Consider the following 24078-nt stretch of genomic DNA (forward strand, 5'->3'; position numbering starts at 1 on the left):
ACATGGTGTGCACCACCAGATGAAAACTCTGACAATTTATCCAACCCTAGTGAACAGCAAGCTGCTAATGAGGATCTATCCACGGGATGTGAGACGAGTGACGACAGCATCCCACTTCCCATGCAAAAGGTGCAAGGTGACAGACCTCGCCTAGTGCGTACCGAGGCACTCGACGATCACGGTGGGACCACTGACGACTGCGGTGGCGGCGCACCGCTTCCACCCTCGATGGCTCGAGCCTCTCCACTGGTTGGTGCATTCCTGCATGTTCCGACTCCAGAAGTGCAGCTTCAGGGAATCTCGGCTGCCTCCAGTGAACCTGTTGGGACTCCGGACGGGGGGCATCGACGGAAGGCAGACCGGACTCCAGATGGGGAGCAGCCAAGCGCCGACTCTGATTTGCGCACGCCAGACCTTGCTCCGGACGGGCGGTGTCGCGGCCTCGGTAATGGCACGCTCAGGGTGACGGCGGATGCCACGGCGACAGGGAATGGATCGCGTGGCAGTCCCACTGGGTCGGCAGTGGCAACCAGCACCGGCGGTCCAAGATGGACACACCAATTCGCGCCATCGCCAGACGTTGATGCGAGCAACAATTCTCTCTCCAAGGCGACATGCTTCGACGTTTCTCTGCGGAGTTGCCCTTCCGGCACAGCAGGTGGCCGGAACCAGCGTGCACGGTCTCGGCCAACTTCCACATCTGGCACAGTCATCGCCTTGCATGATATTAGTGATGGTGCTACTTCGATGGCAACGACCCATCGGCTACAAGATGCCGTCCACCACAAACATAAAAAGAAAAAAGACTCCACCTTGTTCCTGGCATGCAGGGCGGATGGATTGGTGCGTAGGCGCAATCAGCGAGCTTTGCGCCGCCTTCCACGCTCGCAACTGAACCGTACGCACACGCCGGATCCTCCACTGGTTCCCAAGGATGACTTCGTGGAGATGCCACGGATCATGCCCCTTCCATCGCCACCAGAACCAAACCACAGCCAAGGCACCACTAACAAAGATGTTGAATGTTATATTTGCACGAATGAAAAAACCAAGCACTGCACGAAGTACAACAAATGGTAAAGTAGAGACTTCGGCAACAGCATCACCTCCAACAGTCCAAGGTGAACCAGTGTGACCCCAAATCTCCACAGCTGAACCGGCTTGAGGACCAGCCCATTCTTGAGGCGGTCACCCATTAGACTGGACTTATAACGCTGTTCATACGTTCAAAAAGTCAAACACTTCTGTATTATAACCTGTTGTTGTTTATTGTTCCAGATATCGTCTGACCGGACCAATGTTCAAGTTTTTTTTTTTCTCTCGCATCCAAGTTTTGTTATGGTACAACCTTGTTAGTGTGACGCACCCGACATCGCCCCATGTAAATAGTTACGTCATATACGCACGCTGTACACCACACACACACACTCTTAGATGCACTCACGACACAATTATATTTATAACCACGTAGGCACATATCTTTGTAAAAAGGGGGGATGTCATGATATTCAAACACACACATCATGATAGACACACCAACAGACAAATCAGAACACACAACACCACAACCAATGACAGAAAGATATAAAAGCACAGACACGACCCCCGGTGGTCAGTATTAGCTGCAGAGGCGGACCAGGACACATCTGCCACCAAGCACACACAGGGAGACAGCACGTGCAGAGTATCCAGAACGAACTGTATTATAAGAGTTAAAATAAAATAGAGTTGTACCACATACAACTGTGTTGGCTCATCTGTGCACCAGAGCACCCAACACCACAACGAGGGAGAGAGAAGCAGCAGGAGGGAGAGAGAGACAGCAGGAGTGAGAGAGAGAGAGACAGCACGAGGGAGAGAGCGACAGCACGAGGGAGTGATACAGCACGAGGGAGAAAGAGACAACACGAGGGAGGGAGAAGCAGCAGGAGGGAGAGAGAGTCAGCACGAGGGAGCGAGAGAGACAGCGCGAGGGAGAGAGAGACAGCACGAGGGAGAGAGAGACAGCACGAGGGAGAGAGAGACAGCATGAAGGAGAGAGAGGCAGCACGAGGGAGCGAGAGGGACAGCACGAGAGAGAGAGACAGCATGAAGGAGAGAGAGACAGCACGAGGGAGGGAGAGACAGCACGACGGAGAGAGAGAGAGAGAGACAGCACGAGGGAGCGAGAGAGACAGCGCGAGGGAGAGAGAGACAGCACGAGGGAGAGAGAGACAGCACGAGGGACAGAGAGACAGCACGAGGGAGAGACAGACAGACAGAGGGAGAGACAGACAGCACGAGGGGGAGACAGCACAACGGAGAGACAGCAAGAGGGTGAGGGAGACAGCACGAGTGAGGGAGAGACAGCATGAGGGAGAGAGTCAGCAGAAGGGAGAGACAGCACGACGGAGGGAGAGACAGCAGGAGGGAGAGAGAGAGACAGCACGAGTGAGGGAGAGACAGCACGAGGGAGAGAGACAACACGAGGGACAGAGAGACAACACGAGGAAGGGAGAGACAGCACGAGGGAGAGAGACAACACGAGGAAGGGAGAGACAGCACGAGGGAGAGAGACAACACGAGGAAGGGAGAGACAGCACGAGGGAGAGACAGACAGCACGAGGGAGAGACAGACATAGCGAGGGAGAGAGAGACAACACGAGGGAGAGACAGACAGCACGAGGGAGAGACAGACAGAGCGAGGGAGAGAGAGACAGCACGAGGGAGAGAGAGACAACACGAGGGAGAGACAGACAACACGAGGGAGAGACAGCACGAGTGATAGAGAGAGAGACAGCCGAGGGAGAGAGAGTCAGCACGAGGGTGAGACAACACGATGGAGAGAGAGACAGCACGAGGGAGAGAGAGACAGCACGAGGGAGAGACAGACAGCGCGCGGGAGAGAGAGACAGCGTGAGGGAGAGAGAGACAACACGAGGGAGAGAGAGACAGCACGAGGGAGAGAGAGACAGCACGAGGGAGAGAGAGACAGCACGAGGGAGAGAGTCAGCACGAGGGAGAGAGAGGCAGCACGGAGAAAGACAGCACGAGGGAGAGAGAGACAGCACGAGGGAGAGAGACAGCACGAGGGAGAGAGAGAGAGAGCACGAGGGAGAGAGGCCACACGAAGGAGAGAGACAGCACGAGGGAGAGAGAGAGACAGCATGAACGGGGGAGACAGCACAAGGGAGAGAGACAGCACGAGGGAGAGAGAGACAACACGAGGGAGAGAGAGACAACACGAGGGAGAGAGAGACAACACGAGGGAGAGAGAGACAACACGAGGGAGAGAGACAGCACGAGGGAGAGAGAGACAACACGAGGGAGAGAGAGACAGCACGAGGGAGAGAGAGACAGCACGAGGGAGAGAGAGACAGCACGAGGGAGAGAGAGACAGAGCGAGGGAGAGAGAGACAACACGAGGGAGAGAGAGACAGAGCGAGGGAGAGAGACACAGCACGAGGGAGAGAGAGACAGCACGAGGGAGAGAGAGACAGAGCGAGGGAGAGAGAGACAGCACGAGGGAGAGAGAGACAGAGCCAGGGAGAGAGAGACAGAGCCAGGGAGAGAGAGACAGCACGATGGAGAGAGAGACAGCACGAGGGAGAGAGAGACAGAGCAAGGGAGAGAGACAGCACGAGGGAGAGAGAGACAGCACGAGGGAGAGAGAGACAGCACGAGGGAGAGAGAGACAGAGGGAGGGAGAGAGAGACAGCACGAGGGAGAGAGAGACAGAGCCAGGGAGAGAGAGACAGAGCCAGGGAGAGAGAGACAGCACGATGGAGAGAGAGACAGCACGAGGGAGAGAGAGACAGAGCAAGGGAGAGAGACAGCACGAGGGAGAGAGAGACAGAGTGAGGGAGAGAGAGACAGAGCGAGGGAGAGAGAGACAGAGCGAGGGAGAGAGAGACAGAGCGAGGGAGAGAGAGACAGCACGAGGGAGAGAGAGACAACACGAGGGAGGGAGAGGCCACACGACGGAGAGAGAGAGACAGCGCGAGGGAGAGAGATAGCACGAGGGGGAGAGAGAGTCAGCACGAGGGAGAGCGACAACACGAGGGAGAGACAACACAAGGAGAGAGAGACAGGACGAGGGAGAGAGAGACAGCAAGAGGGAGAGGGAGACAGCAAGAGGGAGAGAGAGACGGCGCGAGGGAGAGACAGCACGACGGAAAGAGAGACAGCACGAGGGAGGGTGAGAGAGACAGCACGAGGGAGAGAGAGACAGCACGAGGGAGAGAGACAGCACGAGGGAGAGAGTGACAGCACGAGGGAGTGAGAGACAGAGCGAGGGAGAGAAAGACAGAGCGAGGGAGAGACAGACAGCAAGAGGGAGAGAGACAGCACGAGGGAGAGAGAGACAGCACGAGCGAAAGAGAGACAGCACGAGGGAGACAAATAGCACGAGGGAGAGAGACAGCACGAGGGAGAGAGAGACAGCACGAGGGAGAGAGAGAGAGAGAGACAGCACGAGGGAATGATAGCAGCACGAGGGAGAGACAGCACGAGGGAGAGAGACAGCACGAGGGAGAGAGAGACAGCACGAGGGAGACGGACAGCACGAGGGAGAGAGAGACAGCACGAGGGAGAGAGGGACAGCACGAGGGAGAGAGACAACACGAGGGAGAGACAGACAGCACGAGGGAGAGAGAGAGACAGCACGAGGGAGAGAGAGACAGCACGAGGGAGAGAGACAACACGAGGGAGAGACAGACAGCACGAGGGAGAGAGAGACAGAGACAGCACAAGGTAGAGACAGCAGCACGAAGGAGATACAGCACGAGGGGGAGAGAGACAGCACGAGGGACTGTCTCTCTCTCCCTCCTCCACTGTCTCTCTCTCCCTCCTCCACTGTCTCTCTCCCTCCTCCAAACTCTCACTCTCTCCTCCACACTCTCACTCTTTCCTCAACACTCTCTCTCCCTCCTCCAGACTCTCTCCCCGCACTCAACCTTCACTCTCCCTCCTCCACACACTCTCTCCCTCCTACACACTCTCTCCCTCCTCCACACTCTCTCTCTCCCTCCTCCACACTCTCTCTCCTCCACACTCACTCTCTCCCTCCTGCACACTCTCTCTCTCCCTCCTCCACTCTCTCTCTCCCTCCTCCACACTCTCTCTCTCCCTCCTCCACACTCTCTCTCCTCCACACTCTCTCTCTCCCTCCTGCACACTCTCTCTCCCTCCTCCTCTCTCTCTCACCCTCCTCCACACTCTCTCTCCCTCCTCCTCTCTCTCACCCTCCTCCACACTCTCTCTCCCTCCTCCTCTCTCTCTCACCCTCCTCCACACTCTCCCTCCTCCTCACTCTCTCTCCCTCCTCCACACTCTCTCTGCCTCCTCCTCTCTCTCTCTCACCCTCCTCCACACTCTCTCTCCCTCCTCCTCACTCTCCCTCCTCCACACTCTCTCTCCCTCCTCCTCTCTCTCTCACCCTCCTCCACACTCTCTCCCTCCTCCTCACTCTCTCTCCCTCCTCCACACTCTCTCGCCCTCCTCCACACTCTCTCTCTCCCTCCTCCACACTATCTCTCTCCCTCCTCCACACTCTCTCTCTCCCTCCTCCACACTCTCTCTCCTTCCTCCACACTCTCTCTCCCTCCTCCTCTCTCTCTCACCCTCCTCCACACTCTCTCTCCCTCCTCCACACTCTCTCTCCCATCTCCACACCCTCTCTCCCTCTCCAGACTCTCTCTCCCTCCTCCTCCAAATTCTCTCCCTTCTCCACACTCTGTCCCTCCCTCCTCCACTCTTTCTCTCTCTCCTCCACTCGCATTTCTCTCCTTCCTCCACTCTCATTTCCCTCTCCCTCCTCCACTCTCTTTCTCGCCCTCCTCCAGACTCCTTTGCATCATTCTCTCCTCCACACTCTCCCTCTTTCCTCCTGACTCCCCGTCATACCCCACAGACTTACCTTCCAAACCCCTGCTACTCACAAAGTCCATTGCCCAGCTCACCAATGCCATAGTCACGCCCAGGAGTACGAGAAATATCCAGTCCACGCTTAAAGAATTCAAGTTGTGTTTCAACCACCACCTTTTCAATGCTAAAGAGAGAGAGTGAGAAAGTGAGCATCTGCAAATCCCCACCACAAAATCAATTCATGCTGTCTCCATCAAACACTCCCAGGATAGGTACAGTATGGAGTTAGATACAGAGTAAAGCTCCCTCTACACTATCCCCATCAAACACTCCCAGGACAGGTACAGCACGGGGTAAGATACAGAGTAAAGCTCCCTCTACACTGTCCCCATCAAACACTCCCAGGACAGGTACAGCACGGGGTAAGATACAGAGTAAAGCTCCCTCTACACTGTCCCCATCAAACACTCCCAAGACAGGTACAGCGTGGGGTTAGATACAGAGTAAAGCTCCCTCTACACTGTCCCCATCAAACACTCCCAGGACAGGTACAGCATGGGGTTAGATCCAGAGTGAAGCTCCCTCTACACTGCTCCCATCAAACACTCTCAGACAGGTACAGCACGGGATTAGATGCAGATTAAAGCTCCCTCTACACTGTCTCCATCAAACATTCCCAGGACAGATACAGCACGGGTTTAGATAAAGAGTAAAGCTCACTCCACACTGTCCCCATTAAACATTCCCAGGACAGATACAGGCCAGGGTTAGATACAGAGTAAAGCTCCCTCTACACTGTCTCCATCAAACACTCCCAGGACAGATACAGCACAGGGTTTGATACAGAGTAAAGCTCCCTCTACACTATCTCCATCAAACACTCCCAGGACAGATACAACACTGGGTAGATACATGGCGAAGCTCCCTCCACACTGTCCCCATCAAACACTCTCAGGACAGGTACAGCACGGGGTTACATCCAAAATAAAGCTCCCTCGACACTGTCTCCATCAAACACTCCCAGGACAGTACAGCATGGGGTTAGATACAGAGTAAAGCTCCCTCGACACTGTCTCCATCAAACACTCCCAGGACAGGTACAGCACGGGGTTACATCCAAAATAAAGCTCCCTCGACACTGTCTCCATCAAACACTCCCAGGACAGATACAGCACGGGGTTAGATACAGAGTAAAGCTCCTTCTACACCGTCCCCATCAAACACTCCCAGGACAGTACAGCATGGGGTTAGATACAGAGTAAAGCTCCCTCGACACTGTCTCCATCAAACACTCCCAGGACAGGTACAGCACGGGGTTAGATACAGAGTAAAGCTCCATCGACATTGTCTCCATCAAACACTCCCAGGACAGGTACAGCACGGGGTTACATCCAAAATAAAGCTCCCTCGACACTGTCTCCATCAAACACTCCCAGGACAGGTACAGCACGGGGTTAGAGACAGAGTAAAGCTCCCTCGACACTGTCTCCATCAAACACTCCCAGGACAGGTACAGCACGGGGTTACATCCAAAATAAAGCTCCCTCGACACTGTCTCCATCAAACACTCCCAGGACAGATACAGCACGGGGTTAGATACAGAGTAAAGCTCCTTCTACACCGTCCCCATCAAACACTCCCAGGACAGTACAGCATGGGGTTAGATACAGAGTAAAGCTCCCTCGACACTGTCTCCATCAAACACTCCCAGGACAGGTACAGCACGGGGTTAGAGACAGAGTAAAGCTCCCTCGACACCGTCCCCATCAAACACTCCCAGGACAGTACAGCACGTGGCTAGATGCTTGGCACCATGAGCGGTGGCTACCAGGCTATCTGGGCGGGCTAGCTCACGGAAGCGCAGTGGGGGTGAGCATTTGATAAGTTTTTTGAGGGGGTTTGGAATTATTATCTTCTTATTGGGGGGGAGGGGAGTATTGATCTACTGACAGGGGAGGGACTGGTGCTTGGAGACAAATTAGGGGTCAATGACGATTACCCCCCCTCCCTGAAGGCGGACGTGGTAATGTTACTTGAGACACACAAGGGTGGGTGGATCAGAGTGTGGAGGAAGGAGAGAGAGAGTGGAGGAGGGAGAGGGAGAGTGTGGAGGAGGGAAAGAGAGAGAGAGTGGAGGAGGAAGAGCGAGAGTGTGGAGGAGAGAGAGAGAGTGTGGAGGAGGGAGAGAAAGAGTGGAGGAAGGAGAGAGAGAGAGTGTGGAGGAGGGAGAGAGAGAGTGGAGGAGGGAGAGAGAGTGGAGGAGGGAGAGAGAGTGTGGAGGAGGGAGAGAGAGAGTGGAGGAGAGAATGGAGGGAGAGTGAATGTGGAGGAGGGAGTGAGAGTGTGGAGAAGGGAGAGAGAGAGTGTGGAGGAGAGAGTGTGCAGGAGGGAGAGTGAATGTGGAGGAGGGAAGGGCTGGGTTGGCAGGTATTCCATTCAGGGCTGGACTCTAAAACTGGGGGGGGTGGAGCGATCTTGATCGATAAGCGGGTGTCTTTTGAGGGAGGGAGCATAGTGGGGGGTAGGTATGTTCGTGAGTGGGAAACTGGAAGGGATGCTGGTGGTATTAGTGAATATCTATGCACGAAACTGGGATGACGCGGAGTTTATGAGGCGGCTGTATCTGTCCTGGGAATGTTTGATGGAGACAGTGTAGAGGGAGCTTTAATCTGTATCTAATCCTGTGCTGTACCTGTCCTGGGAGTGTTTGATGGGGACAGTGTAAAGGGAGCTTTACTCTGTATCTAACCCCGTGCTGTACCTGTCTGGGAGTGTTTGATGGGAGCAGTGTAGAGGGAGCTTCACTCTGTATCTAACCCCATGGTGGTGGTCGCTATGGACGGAGAAGGCCTTCGACAGGGTGGAGTGGAAGTATTTGTGGGATGTCCTGGGGCGGTTTGCGTTTGGGTAGAGTTTTGTAGACTGGGTCCGGTTGTTGTACCAAGCGCCGGCGGCGAGTGTACGGGCGAACTGAGTGAGCTGGGGGACGAGGCAGGGGTGTCCACTCTCCACACTGTTGTTTGCCTTGGCTATAGAACCATAGGCAATGTTGCTGAGAGCGTCAAAGGACTGGAAGGGGCTAGTTCGGTAGGGGGTGGGTGGAACACAGGGTCTCGTTTTACGCGGACAACCTACTCCTGTATGTTTCTGACCCGCTAGGGGTGATCGGAGAGATTATGCGGATCTTAAGGGAATTTGGCCAGTTCTTGGGGTACAAATTGAATATGGGGAAAAGTGAGGTTTTTGTGATCGTGAGGGGGCAGGAGAGGAGACTGGGGTTGTTGTCGTTCAAAGTGGTGTTGGGGGGGTGGGGGAGTTTCCGACACTTGGCAATTCAGGTGGCACGGGGATGGGAGCAGTTACATGAATTAAATCTGGCCCGGTTAGTTGAGCAAATGAAGGAGGACTTTCGGAGGTGGGACATGCTCCCGTTGTCACTGGCGGGGAGGGTAAAGACCGTAAAGGAGGTGATGGTTCTCCCGAAATTTGTGTTTGTTTTCCAGTGTCTCCCTATATTTATAACAAAGGGCTTTGGGCGGCAAATATAGCCATGATCAGGAAGTGGGTAGCAGGGGAGGGGTCGGTGTGGGAGGGCATCATATAGGGGCGCCTGCTTAGGGGCACTGGTAACAGCACGTCTGCCGTTCCTCCCGGCCCGGTACTACACAAGTCCGGTGGTGGTGGCGTCTCTGAGAGTCTGGGGCAGTGGCGGAAGCATATGGGAGTGAAGGGAGCGTCGTTGTGGGCTCCAATTTGTGGTAATCACCGGTTTGTACCAGGGAGGATGGATGGGGGGTTTCGGAGGTGGCAGAGAGCAGAAAGTGAGAGGCCGGGAGATCTGTTTATTGATGGGAGCTTTCCCTGTTTGGAGGATCTGGAAGAGGAGATTGAATTGCCGGGAGAGAAAGGATTTTGTTATCTGCAGGTGAGGGATTTTGTGCGAAGGCCGGTTTTGACCTTTCCGCTTCTACCGCCGCAGGGGATACAGGATAAGGTAGTCTCTAGAATGGGAGTGGGGGAGGGGAATGTATCGGAAATCTATAAAGAACCTATGGAGTGGGAGGGAACCCAGAAAGGGGAGCTAAAGCGTAAATGGGACGATGAGTTGGAAAAGGAGTTAGAGGCGGGTCTGTGGGAGGATGCCCTGAGCAGAGTCATCACGTCCCCATTAGGTGCCAGGCTCAGCCTGATACAATTCAAGGTGGTTCAACGGGCACACATGACGGTGGCCCGGATAAGCAGGTTTTTTGGGGTGGAGGACAGGTGTGTGAGGTGTGCAGGAGGGCATGTTTTGGGCATGTCCGATGCTCAGGAGATTCTGGCGGGGATTTGCGGATGTCATGTCCACGGAACTAAAAACAAGGGTGGCGCCGAGTCCTGAGGTGGCGATGTTTGGAGTGTCAGATGACCCGGGAGTCCAGGGGGCGAGTGGGCAACATGGTAGCACAAGTGGATAGCACTGTTGCTTCACAGCGCCAGGGTCCCAGGTTCGATTCCCCGCTGGGTCACTGCCTGTGCGGAGTCTGCATGTCCTCCCCGTGTGTGCGTGGGTTTCCTCCGCGTGCTCCGGTTTCCTCCCACAGTCCAAAGACGTGCAGGTTAGGTGGATTGGCCATGATAAATTGCCCTTAGTGTCCAAAATGGTTAGGAAGGGTTATTGGGTTACGGGGATAGGGTAGAAGTGAGGGCTTAAGTGGGTTGGTGCAGACTTGGTGGGCCGAATGGCCTCCTTCTGCACTGTATGTTCTATGTTCTATGTTTTGGCCTTTGCCTCCTTGGTAGCCCAGAGACGGATCTCATTAACGTGGAGGGACTCGGCCCCCTCGAAATAGGGGGTATGGGTTACCAACATGGCCGGGCTTCTCAGGCTTGAGAAAATTACGTTCGCCCTGAGAGGATCAACATTAGGGTTCGTCCGGAGGTGGCAGCCGTTTATCGACTTCTTCGGGGAAAACTAAACTGTTAGCAGATACAATAAGGTTAGGGAATAAGGGGGGTAGGATAAGTTAGTTTAGTTTAGTTTAGGCAGGATCAGCGAGAGGAGATGGAGGGACGGGGACATTGTGTGTATAAGCTATGGGGGGGGAGGGTTGGCATGGCCTAATTGGATGAATTATTACTGGGCAGCGAACATTGAGAAAGTGCGGGAGTGGGCCGTGGACTTGGGGTTGGTTTGGGGTCGGATGGAGGAGCCCTCCTATACAGGTTCGGGTTTGAGGGCAGTTATTACTGCTCCTCTTCCGTTCTCCCCGACCAAGTACTCTACGAGCCCAGTGGCAATAGCTTCTCTGAGAATATAGAACCAATTTTGACTTCAAACTGGAATCTATGTCGCTAACAGCTTTGTTGGGGCCATAGCTTTATACTGGCTGGGATGAATTAACTGTACAAGATCTGGGAGAGGGAGGGGTTCGAGAGGGTTAGGGATTTGTTCTTGGAGGATAGGTTTGCTGGGCTGGAGGAGCTGGTGGAGATGTTCCAGCTTCCTGGGGGGAATGGGTTTAGATATTTACAGGTATGGAACATTGCTTTGAAGGAACTCTCTGCGTTTCCTCGGTTACCGGCCCCCTCTCTGACGGATAAGGTGGTGTCCTTGGATGAAAAAGGGTAAGGGAGGATATCAGATATTTATGGGCAGTTGATGGAGAGGGCGTGGGCTTCCCTGGAGGAAGTAAAGGGAAAATGGGAGGAAGAGTTGGGCTTTAGAGGGGGAGTTGTGGAGCAAGGTATTGCATAAGGTAAACTTTATCTCCTCGAGCGCAAGACTGAGTTTGATTCAGTTTGAGGTGGTGCATAGGGCGCACATGACTAGGGCACAGACGAGTGGGTTCTTTCTGGGGGTGGTGGATAGATGCTAGCATTATTCAAGGGGGGACGACAAATCCCTTGGTCCTGCCCTAAGTTGGTCAAGTTCTGGGCTTCCTTCTTCGAGACTATGTTGGAGATTTTGGGGGTTAAAGTAGACCCATGCCTCTGGGTGGCGATCTCTGGAGCATTGGACGTGCCAGGGCTGCAGGAGGGGAAGAAGGCTGACGTCCTGGCCTTCGCCTTTCTGATAGCCCAGAGGTGGGTTTTGCTCGGGTGGAGGGCATTGGCACCACCTAAGGTGACGGCATGGCTGCAGGACCTGCACTTGGAAAAAAACAAATAGCCATTAGAGGGTTTGAGGAGGGGTTCTACTCGGGGTGGATGCCATTTATTACCTTCTTTAAGGAGTTGATTTTCTCAGATGGATGGGGAGGGGGGGAGGGAATGGAGGGGAGTTAGATAAATGAGGGAAATATGGGGGTGGGCGGTGGTAATGGTGTTTTAATAATTATATAAACTGGATTGTCTTTTATCTATGCTGCAAAATTGAAAACGGGATTAGGTACAAGTTTCCTCAACATTGTCCCTTTCAAACACTCCCAGGACAGGTACAGCACGGGGTTAGATACAGAGTAAAGCTCCCTCTACACTGTCCCCATCAAACACTCCCAGGACAGGTACAGCACGGGGTTAGATACAGAGTAAAGATCCCTTTACATTGTCCCCATCAAACACTCCCAGGACAGGTACAGCACAGGGTTAGATACAGAATAAAGCTCCCTCTACACTGTCCCCATCAAACACTCCCAGGACAGGTACAGCATGGGAATGTAGACAGAGTAAATCTCCCTCTACACTGTCCCCATCAAACACTCCCAGGACAGGTACAGCACGGGGTTAGATACAGAGTAAAGCTCCCTCTATACTGTCCTCATCAAACACTCCCAGGACAGGTACAGCACGGGGTTAGATACAGAGTAAAGCTCCCTCTACACTGTCCCCATCAAACACTCCCAGGACAGGTACAGCACGGGGTTAGATACAGAGTAAAGCTCCCTCTACACTGTCCCCATCAAACACTCCCAGGACAGGTACAGCACGGGGCTAGATACAGAGTAAAGCTCCCTCTACACTGTCCCCATCAAACACTCCCAGGACAGGTACAGCACGGGGTTAGATACAGAGTAAAGCTCCCTCTACACTGTCCCCATCAAACACTCCCAGGACAGGAACAGCACGGGGTTAGAGACAGAATAAAGATCCCTTTACATTGTCTCTATCAAACACTCCCAGGACAGGTACAGCATGGGAATGTAGACAGAATAAAGCTCCCTCTACACTATCCCCATCAAACACTCCCAGGACAGGTACAGCATGGGGTTAGATACAGAGTAAAGCTCCTTCTACACTGTCCCCATCAAACACTCCCAGGACAGGTACAGCACAGGGTTAGATACAGAGTAAAGCACCCTCTACACTGTCCCCATCAAACACTCCCAGGACAGGTACAGCACGGGGTTAGATACAGAGTAAAGCACCCTCTACACTGTCCCCATCAAACACTCCCAGGACAGGCACAGCACGGGGTTAGATACAGAGTAAAGCTCCCTCTGTACTGTCCCCATCAAACACTCACAGGACAGGTACAGCACGGGTTAGATACAGAGTAAATCTCCCTCTACACTGTCCCCATCAAACACTCCCAGGACAGGTACAGCACGGGGTTAGATACAGAGTAAAGCTCCCTCTATACTGTCCTCATCAAACACTCCCAGGACAGGTACAGCACGGGGTTAGATACAGAGTAAAGCTCCCTCTACACTGTCCCCATCAAACACTCCCAGGACAGGTACAGCACGGGGTTAGATTCAGAGTAAAGCTCCCTCTGTACTGTCCCCATCAAACACTCCCAGGACAGGTACAGCACGGGTTAGATACAGAGTAAATCTCCCTCTACACTGTCCCCATCAAACACTCCCAGGACAGGTACAGCACGGGGTTAGATACAGAGTAAAGCTCCCTCTATACTGTCCTCATCAAACACTCCCAGGACAGGTACAGCACGGGGTTAGATACAGAGTAAAGCGCCCTCTACACTGTCCCCATCAAAAACTCCCAGGACAGGTACAGCACGGGGTTGGATACAGAGTAAAGCTCCCACTACACTGTCCCCATCAAACACTCCCAGGACAGGTACAGCACGGGGTTAGATACAGAGTAAAGCTCCCTCTACACTGTCCCCATCAAACACTCCCAGGACAGATACAGCACGGGGTTAGATACAGAGTAAAGCTCCCACTACACTGTCCCCATCAAACACTCCCAGGACAGATACAGCACGGGGTTAGATACAGAGTAAAGCTCCCTCTGCACTGTTCCCATCAAACATTCCCAGGGCAGGTACAGCACGGGTTAGATACAGAGTAAAGCTCACACTACACTGTCCCCATCAAACACTCCCAGGACAGGTACAGCACGGGTTAGATACAGAGTAGGGATGATGTATTTCTGCCCTCAGACCCCACTTCCATCAGGTAAAATGTTGAAGGAAGCAGGTCGCTACCACAGGTAATAACGATACCGTTTTTCTGGTGTCGCTCATCAATGGACGTTTTTAACCCAACCATTTTTCACATCCCAATTTCAGCCACTTTTGGTCAGCTACAGTAAGACAGGTGGGCCTTCATGCTGCCAGGCCTCTACCCCGTACCCCCCTCCCTCCATCACTCAAATTGCCCCTTATGTTGAAGGCTAACATCATCACAATGGGGCTTACCTGACAGGCTCAGGCTTACCTGACAGGCTCAGGCTGCATCTCCAGCCTCAGTCCTTAGGGTAGCCAGGGAGAAATATCTCTCAGCATCCTCCCTCCCTATAACGCTGCTCTCTTCCTGTGGCCTTCTGACACTCCCACCTTCCATTACCTCACCCCCCTCTTGCTGATTCTGTGTCTCTCTGCATCTCTCTACTCTCACTCTCTCTCCCTCCCTCTGTCTCTCTCTTCAACTGCTCCTCAGACTCTCTACCTCTGCACCACAATCTCCCTCCATCTCTTTACTTTCTCTCCCTCCCTCCATCCCTCTCTCACTCCACCCTGCGTCTCTCACTCTCTCCAGCTGTTTCTATCTCTCTTCTCCCCATCTCTTTCTCTCCCCCTCCATATCTTTCTCTCCCCCTCCATCTCTTTCTCACCCCCCTCCATCTCTTTCTCTCCCCCTCCATCTCTTTCTCTCCCCCCTCCATCTCTTTCTCTCCCCCCTCCATCTCTTTCTCTCTCCCCTCCATCTCTTTCTCTCCCCCCTCCATCTCTTGCTCTCCGCCCTCCATCCCTTGCTCTCCGTCCTCCATCCCTTGCTCTCCGTCCTCCATCCCTTGCTCTCCGTCCTCCATCCCTTGCTCTCCGCCCTCCATCTCTTTCTCTTCACCCTCCATCTCTTTCTCTTCACCCTCCATCTCTTTCTCTCCCCCCTCCATCCCTTGCTCTCCGCCCTCCATCCCTTGCTCTCCGCCCTCCATCCCTTGCTCTCCGTCCTCCATCCCTTGCTCTCCGCCCTCCATCCCTTGCTCTCCGCCCTCCATCCCTTGCTCTCCGCCCTCCATCTCTTTCTCTTCGCCCTCCATCTCTTTCTCTTCACCCTCCATCTCTTTCTCTCCCCCCTCCATCTCTTTCTCTTCACCCTCCATCTCTTTCTCTTCACCCTCCATCTCTTTCTCTTCACCCTCCATCTCTTGCTCTCCGCCCTCCATCTCTTGCTCTCCGCCCTCCATCCCTTGCTCTCCGCCCTCCATCTCTTTCTCTTCACCCTCCATCTCTTTCTCTCCCCCCTCCATCTCTTTCTCTCCCCCCTTGTAGAAGCCAGGTATTTCAAATACAACTAGTATAGGTAAAAGATAGCTGTTTTAAAGATTCCTACACCCCTCCATCTCTTTCTCTCCCCCCTCCATCTCTTTCTCTCCCCCCGCCGTCCGTCTATCTCTGCCCACTCTGTCTCTCTCCATCCCTCTACGTCTCTCCAATACCCGCTGCATCTCACTCGCTCCCCTCCTCGGTCTCGCTCTCTCTCTTTACCCCCTCACTCTCCCCCTCCATTTCTCACTCTCTGTCTCTCCCTCCCTCCATACGCCTTTATGTCTGCCCATGACTCTCTCCCTCTGCTTCCCAGTCTCTCTCTCCTCCTTCCCTCTCTCCCTCCATCATTCTCGCCCTCCCTCTCTGTCTCCCTCTATTCTCTCTCCCCCTCCGTCTCTCTCACTCAACAGTTATCTCCATCTCTCTCTGCCGAACGTCCCTCTCTCCCCGTCTGTCTCTCTCTCTCACACAACTGTCTCATTCTCTCTCTCTCTCCCTCTTTCGTCTCGCTCTCTCTCCCTGTCTCTCTGTTCTATCTCTCCCTCCCCACTCGGTCTCTCTCTCTCCCCACTCCGTCTCTCTCTCTCTCCCCCCACTCCCTCTCTCTCTCTCTCTCTCTCCCCCCACTCCATCTCTCTCTCTCCCCCCACTCCGTCTCTCTCTCTCTCCCCACTCCGTCTCTCTCTCTATCCCCACTCCGTCTCTCTCTCTCTCCCCACTCCGTCTCTCTCTCTCTCCCCACTCCGTCTCTCTCTCTCTCCCCACTCCGTCTCTCTCTCCCCCCACTCCTCTTTCCCCCCACTCCTCTCTCCCCCCACTCCTCTCTCCCCCCACTCCTCTCTCCCCCCACTCCTCTCTCCCCCCACTCCGTCTCTCTCTCTCTCCCCCCACTCCATCGCTCTCTCTCTCCCCACTCCGTCTCTCTCTCTCTCCCCCCACTCCATCTCTCTCCCCCCACTCCATCTCTCTCTCTCTCCCCCACTCCATCTCTCTCTCTCCCCCCCACTCCGCCTCTCTCTCGCTCCCCACTCCGTCTCTCTCTCTCCCCACTCCGTCTCTCTCCCTCCCCACTCCGTCTCTCTCCCTCCCCACTCCGTCTCTCTCTCTCTCCCCCCACTCCGTCTCTCTCTCTCTCCCCCCACTCCGTCTCTCTCTTTCTCCCCCCACTCCGTCTCTCTCTCTCTCCCCCAACTCCGTCTCTCTCTCTCTCCCACACTTCGTCTCTCTCTCCCTCCCCACTCCGTCTCTCCCTATCCCCCCTCTCCGTCTCTCTCTCCCCCACTTCGTCTCTCTCTCCCCACTCCGTCTCTCTCTCTCTCCCCACTCCGTCTCTCTCTCTTCCCCCTCTCCGTCTCTCTCTCTCCCCCCTCTCCGTCTCTCTCTCCCCCCTCTCCGTCTCTCTCTCTTTACCCCCACTCCGTCTCTCTCTTTCTCCCCCCACTCCGTTTCTCTCCCTCCCCCTCTCCGTCTCTCTCTCTCCCCCACTTCGTCTCTCTCTCTCCCCCCACTCCATCTCTCTCTCTCCCCCCTCTCCATCTCTCTCTCCCTCTCACCACTCCGTCTCTCTCTCTCTCCCCACTCCATCCCTCTCTCTCCCCACTCCATCTCTCTCTCTCCACTCCATCTCCCTCTCTCCCCTACATCTCTCTCGCTCCCCACTCCATCTCTCTCGTTCCCCACTCCATCTCTCTCGCTCCCCACTCCGTCTCTCTCTCTCTCCCCCCACTCCGTTTCTCTCTCTCTCCCCCCACTCCGTCTCTCTCTCTCTCCCCCCACTCCGTCTCTCTCTCTCTCCCCACTCCGTCTCTCTCTCTCTCCCCCACTCCATCTCGCTCTCTCCCCACTCCGTCACTCTCTCTCTCCCCACTCCGTCTCTCTCTCTCTCCCCCACTCCGTCTCTCTCTCTCTCCCCCCACTCCGTCTCTCTCTCTCTCCCCCACTCCGTCTCTCTCTCTCTCCCCCACTCCGTCTCTCTCTCTCTCCCCCACTCCATCTCTCTCTCGCTCCCCACTCCGTCTCTCTCTCTCTCCCCGCTCCGTCTCTCTCTTTCCCACTCCGTCTCTCTCTCTCGCTCCGTCTCTCTCTCTCGCTCCCCACTCCGTCTCTCTCTCTCCCCACTCCATCTCTCTCTCCCCACTCCGTCTCTCTCTCCCCCACTCCGTCTCTCTCTCCCTACTCCATCTCTCACTCTCCCCACTCCGTCTCTCTCTCCCCACTCCGTCTCTCTCTCTCCCCACTCCATCTCTCTCTCTCTCCCCAGTCCGTCTCTCTCTCTCTCCCCACTCCGTCTCTCTCTCTCTCTCCCCACTCCGTCTCTCTCTCCCCACTCCGTCTCTCTCTCTCTCCCCACTCCGTCTCTCTCTCTCTGCCCAGTCCGTCTCTCTCTCTCTGCCCAGTCCGTCTCTCTCTCTCTGCCCACTCCGTCTCTCTCTCCCCACTCCGTCTCTCTCTCTCTCCCCACTCCGTCTCTCTCTCTCTCCCCACTCCGTCTCTCTCTCCCACTCCGTCTCTCTCTCTCTCCCCACTCCGTCTCTCTCTCTCTGCCCACTCCGTCTCTCTCTCTCCAGTCCGTCTCTCTCTCTCTGCCCACTCCGTCTCTCTCTCCCCACTCCGTCTCTCTCTCTCCCCACTCCGTCTCTCTCCCCACTCCGTCGCTCTCTCTCCCCACTCCTCTCTCTCCCCAGTCCGTCTCTCTCTCTCTCCCCACTCCGTCTCTCTCTCTCTCTCCCCACTCCGTCTCTCTCTCCCCACTCCGTCTCTCTCTCTCCCCACTCCGTCTCTCTCTCCCCACTCCGTCGCTCTCTCCCCAGTCCGTCTCTCTCTCTCTCCCCACTCCGTCTCTCTCTCTCTCTCCCCACTCCGTCTCTCTCTCCCCACTCCGTCTCGCTCTCTCTCCCCACTCCGTCTCTCTCTCCCCCTCCATATCTTTCTCTCCCCCCTCCATCTCTTTCTCTCCCCCTTCCATCTCTTTCTCTCCCCCTCCATCTCTTTCTCTCCCCCCTCCATCTCTTTCTCTCCCCCCTCCATCTCTTTCTCTCCCCATCCATCTCTTTCTCTCCCCCCTCCATCTCTTTCTCTCCCCCCTCCATCTCTTTCTCTCCCCCCTCCATCTCTTTCTCTCCCCCCTCCATCTCTTTCTCTCCCCCCTCCATCTCTTTCTCTCACCCCTCCATCCCTTGCTCTCCGCCCTCCATCCCTTGCTCTCCGCCCTCCATCTTTCTCTTCACCCTCCACCTCTTTCTCTTCACCCTCCATCTCTTTCTCTCCCCCCTCCATCTCTTTCTCTCCCCATCCATCTCTTTCTCTCCCCCCTCCATCTCTTTCTCTCCCCCCTCCATCTCTTTCTCTCCCCCCTCCATCTCTTTCTCTCCCCCCTCCATCCCTTGCTCTCCGCCCTCCATCCCTTGCTCTCCGCCCTCCATCCCTTGCTCTCCGCCCTCCATCCCTTGCTCTCCGCCCTCCATCTCTTTCTCTTCACCCTCCATCTCTTTCTCATCACCCTCCATCTCTTTCTCTCCCCCTCCATCTCTTTCTCTGCACCCTCCATCTCTTTCTCTTCACCCTCCATCTCTTTCTCTTCACCCTCCATCTCTTTCTCTTCACCCTCCATCTTTTTCTCTCCCCCCTCCATCTCTTTCTCTCCCCCCTCCATCTCTTTCTCTCCCACCTCCATCCCTTGCTCTCCGCCCTCCATCTTTCTCTTCACCCTCCACCTCTTTCTCTTCACCCTCCATCTCTTTCTCTCCCCCCTCCATCCCTTGCTCTCCGTCCTCCATCTCTTGCTCTCCGCCCTCCATCCCTTGCTCTCCGTCCTCCATCCCTTGCTCTCCGCCCTCCATCCCTTGCTCTCCGCCCTCCATCTCTTTCTCTTCACCCTCCATCTCTTTCTCTTCACCCTCCATCTCTTTCTCTCCCCCCTCCATCTCTTTCTCTTCGCCCTCCATCTCTTTCTCTCCGCCCTCCATCCCTTGCTCTCCGCCCTCCATCCCTTGCTCTCCGCCCTCCATCTCTTTCTCTTCACCCTCCATCTCTTTCTCTTCACCCTCCATCTCTTTCTCTCACCCCTCCATCTCTTTCTCTCCCCCCTTGTAGAAGCCAGGTATTTCAAATACAACTAGTATAGGTAAAAGATAGCTGTTTTAAAGATTCCTACACCCCTCCATCTCTTTCTCTCGCCCCTCCATCTCTTTCTCTCCCCCCGCCTTCCGTCTCTCTATCTCTGCCCACTCTGTCTCTCTCCATCCCTCTACGTCTCTCCAATACCCGCTGCATCTCACTCGCTCCCCTCCTCGGTCTCGCTCTCTCTTTACCCCCTCACTCTCCCCCTCCATTTCTCACTCTCCTCTGTCTCTCCATCCCTCCATATGCCTTTATGTCTGCCCATGACTCTCTCCCTCTGCTTCCCAGTCTCTCTCTCCTCCTTCCCTCTCTCCCTCCGTCTTTCTCGCCCTCCCTCTCTGTCTCCCTCTATTCTCTGTCCCCCTCCGTCTCTCTCACTCAACAGTTATCTCCATCTCTCTCTGCCGAACGTCCCTCTCTCCCCCTCTGTCTCTCTCTCACACAACTGTCTCATTCTCTCTCTCTCGCCCTCTTTCGTCTCCCTCTCTCTCCCTGTCTCTATGTTCTATCTCTCCCTCCCCACTCGGTCTCTCTCTCACCCCACTCCGTCTCTCTCTCTCTCTCCCCACTCCGTCTCTCTCTCTCTCCCCCCACTCCATCTCACTCTCTCCCCCCACACCATCTCTCTATCTCCCCCCACTCCGTCTCTCTCTCTCTCCCCACTCCGTCTCTCTCTCTCTCCCCACTCCGTCTCTCTCTCTCTCCCCACTCCGTCTCTCTCTCCCCCCACTCCTCTCTCCCCCCACTCCTCTCTTCCCCCACTCCGTCACTCTCTCTCTCCCCCCACTCCGTCTCTCTGTCTCTCCCCCCACTCCATCGCTCTCTCTCTCCCCACTCCGTCTCTCTCTCTCTCCCCCCACTCCATCTCTCTCTCTCTCCCCCCACTCCATCTCTCTCTCTCTCCCCCACTCCATCTCTCTCTCTCCTCCACTCCATCTCTCTCTCTCCCCCCCACTCCGCCTCTCTCTCGCTCCCCACTCCGTTTCTCTCTCTCCCCACTCCGTCTCTCTCTCTCTCCCCCACTCCGTCTCTCTCTCTCTCTCCCCCCACTCCGTCTCTCTCTTTCTCCCCCCACTCCGTCTCTCTCTCTCTCCCCCCACTCCGTCTCTCTCTCTCTCCCCCCACTCCGTCTCTCTCTCTCTCCCCCCACTCCGTCTCTCTCTCTCTCCCCCACTCCGTCTCTCTCTCCCTCCCCACTCCGTCTCTCTCTATCCCCCCTCTCCGTCTCTCTCTCTCTCTCCCCCACTTCATCTCTCTCTCCCCACACCGTCTCTCTCTCTCTCCCCACTCCGTCTCTCTCTCTCCCCCCTCTCCGTCTCTCTCTCTCCCCCCTCTCCGTCTCTCTCTCTTTCCCCCCACTCCGTCTCTCTCTCTTTCCCCCCACTCCGTCTCTCTCTTTCGCCCCCCACTCCGTCTCTCTTTCTCTCTCCCCCACTTCGTCTCTCTCTCTCTCCCCCCACTCCGTCTCTCTCTCTCTCGCCCCACTTCGTCTCTCTCTCTCTCCCCACTCCGTCTCTCTCTCTCTCCCCCCACTCCATCTCGCTCTCTCCCCACTCAGTCACTCTCTCTCTCCCCACTCCGTCTCTCTCTCTCTCCCCCACTCCGTCTCTCTCTCTCTCCCCCACTCCGTCTTTCTCTCTCTCCCCCACTCCGTCTCTCTCTCTCTCCCCGACTCCGTCTCTCTCTCTCTCCCCCACTCCATCTCTCTCTCTCCCCCCCACTCCGTCTCTCTCTCTCCCCCCACTCCATCTCTATCCCCCACTCCAGCTCTCTCTCTCTCCTCCACTCCATCTCTCTCTCTCCCCCCCACTCCGCCTCTCTCTTGCTCCCCACTCCGTCTCCCTCTCTCCCCACTCCGTCTCTCTCCCGCCCCACTCCGTCTCTCTCTCTCTCCCCCCACTCCGTCTCTCTCTCTCTCTCCCCCCACTCCGTCTCTCTCTTTCTCCCCCAGTCCGTCTCTCTCTCTCTTCCCCCACTCCGTCTCTCTCTCTCCCCCCACTCCGTCTCTCTCTCTCTCCCCCACTTCGTCTCTCTCTCCCTCCCCACTCCGTCTCTCTCTATCCACCCTCTCCGTCTCTCTCTCTCTCCCCCACTTCGTCTCTCTCTCCCCACACCGTCTCTCTCTCCCCACTCCGTCTCTCTCTCTCCCCCCTCCGTCTCTCTCTCTCCCCCCTCTCCGTCTCTCTCTCTCTCTCCCCCACTTTGTCTCTCTCTCTCTCCCCCCACTCCATCTCTCTCTCTCCCCCCTCTCCATCTCTCTCTCCCTCTCCCCACTCCATCTCTCTCTCTCTCTCCCCACTCCATCTCTCTCTCTCCCCACTCCATCTCTCTCTCTCCCCACTCCATCTCTCTCTCTCCCCACTCCATCTCCCTCTCTCCCCACTCCATCTCTTTCGCTCCCCACTCCATCTCTCTCGCTCCCCACTCCATCTCTCTCGCTCCCCACTCCATCTCTCTCTCTCCCCCCACTCCGTCTCTCTCTCTCTCCCCCCACTCCGTCTCTCTCTCTCTGCCCCCACTCCGTCTCTCTCTCTCTGCCCCCACTCCATCTCTCTCTCTCTCCCCACTCCGTCTCTCTCTCTCTCCCCCCACTCCATCTCGCTCTCTCCCCACTCCGTCACTCTGTCTCTCCCCACTCCGTCTCTCTCTCTCTCCCCCACTCCGTCTCTCTCTCTCTCCCCCACTCCGTCTCTCTCTCTCTCCCCCACTCCATCTCTCTCTCTCTCCCCCACTCCGTCTCTCTCTCTCTCCCCCACTCCATCCCTCTCCCTCCCCCCCACTCCATCTCTCTCTCTCCCCCCCACTCCATCACTCTCTCTCCCCCCACTCCGCCTCTCTCTCGCTCCCCACTCGGTCTCTCTCTCTCTCCCCACTCCGTCTCTCTCCCTCCCCACTCCGTCTCTCGCTCTCCCCCCACTCCGTCTCTCTCTATCCCCCCTCTCCGTCTCTCTCTCTCTCCCCCACTTCGTCTCTCTTTCTCTCCCCACTCCGTCTCTCTCTCTTCCCACTCTATCTCTCTCTCTCCCACTCGGTCTCTCTCTCTCCCCACTCCATCTCTCTCCCCACTCCGTCTCTCTCGCTCCCCGCTCCGTCTCTCTCTCTCTCCCCGCTCCGTCTCTCTCTTTCCCACTCCGTCTCTCTCTCTCGCTCCCCACTCCGTCTCTCTCTCTCCCCACTCCATCTCTCTCTCTCCCTACTCCATCTCTCTCTCTCCCCACTCCGTCTCTCTCTCTCCCCACTCCGTCTCTCTCTCCCCCCACTCCGTCTCTCTCTCCCCCCACTCCGTCTCTCTCTCCCCACTCCGTCTCTCTCTCCCCACTCCGTCTCTCTCTCTCCCCACTCCATCTCTCTCTCTCTCCCCAGTCCGTCTCTCTCTCTCTCCCCACTCCGTCTCTCTCTCTCTCCCCCCACTCCATCGCTCTCTCTCTCCCCCCTCCGTCTCTCTCTCTCTCCCCCCACTCCATCTCTCTCTCTCCCCCCACTCCATCTCTCCCTCTCTCCCCCACTCCATCTCTCTCTCTCTCCTCCACTCCATCGATCTCTCTCCCCCTCACTCCGCCTCTCCCCCCACTCCGTCTTTCTCTCTCTCCCCCCACTCCGTCTCTCTCTATCCCCCCTCTCCGTCTCTCTCTCTCTCCCCCACTTCGTCTCTCTTTCTCTCCCCACTCCGTCTCTCTCTCTTCCCACTCTATCTCTCTCTCTCCCACTCGGTCTCTCTCTCTCCCCACTCCGTCTCTCTCGCTCCCCGCTCCGTCTCGCTCTCTCTCCCCGCTCCGTCTCTCTCTTTCCCACTCCGTCTCTCTCTCTCGCACGCCACTCCGTCTCTCTCTCTCCCCACTCCATCTCTCTCTCTCCCTACTCCATCTCTCTCTCTCCCCACTCCGTCTCTCTCTCTCCCCACTCCGTCTCTCTCTCCCCCCACTCCGTCTCTCTCTCTCCAGTCCGTCTCTCTCTTACCCTCCATCTCTCTCTCTCTCCTCCCGTCTCTCTCTACCCTCCGTCCCACTCTCTCTCCCCCTCCGTCTCTCTTCCCATTCCGTTTCTCTCTCTCTCCCTCTTTCGTCTCCCTCTCTCTCCCTGTCTCTCTGTTCTATCTCTCCCTCCCCACTCGGTCTCTCTCTCTCCCCACTCCGTCTCTCTCTCTCTCCGCCCACTCCGTCTCTCTCTCTCTCTCTCCCCCCACTCCATCTCTCTCTCTCCCCCCACTCCATCTCTCTCTCTCCCCACTCCATCTCTCTCGCTCCCCACTCCATCTCTCTCGCTCCCCACTCCGTCTCTCTCTCTCTCCCCCCACTCCGTCTCTCTCTCTCTGCCCCCACTCCATCTCTCTCTCTCCCCCCACTCCGTCTCACTCTCTCTCCCCCCACTCCATCTCGCTCTCTCCCCACTCCGTCACCCTCTCTCTCCCCACTCCGTCTCTCTCTCTCTCCCCCACTCCGTCTCTCTCTCTCTCCCCC

The 24078-nt window shown here is 56.0% G+C and overlaps 1 protein-coding gene across 1 annotated transcript in view; it reads right to left on the minus strand.

Moving 5' to 3' along the window:
* LOC140392886 (chloride channel protein-like) overlaps nucleotides 1-24078 on the minus strand; it is a 1200068-nt gene that overhangs the window by 1076641 nt on the left and 99349 nt on the right. Inside the window, 1 exon segment of the mRNA XM_072478647.1 lies at nucleotides 5897-6028. Within this exon segment, the coding sequence (XP_072334748.1) occupies nucleotides 5897-6028 (132 nt within the window).

Source organism: Scyliorhinus torazame, chromosome 16, assembly GCF_047496885.1.
Source record: "Scyliorhinus torazame isolate Kashiwa2021f chromosome 16, sScyTor2.1, whole genome shotgun sequence".
Taxonomy (NCBI): Eukaryota; Metazoa; Chordata; class Chondrichthyes; order Carcharhiniformes; family Scyliorhinidae; genus Scyliorhinus; species Scyliorhinus torazame.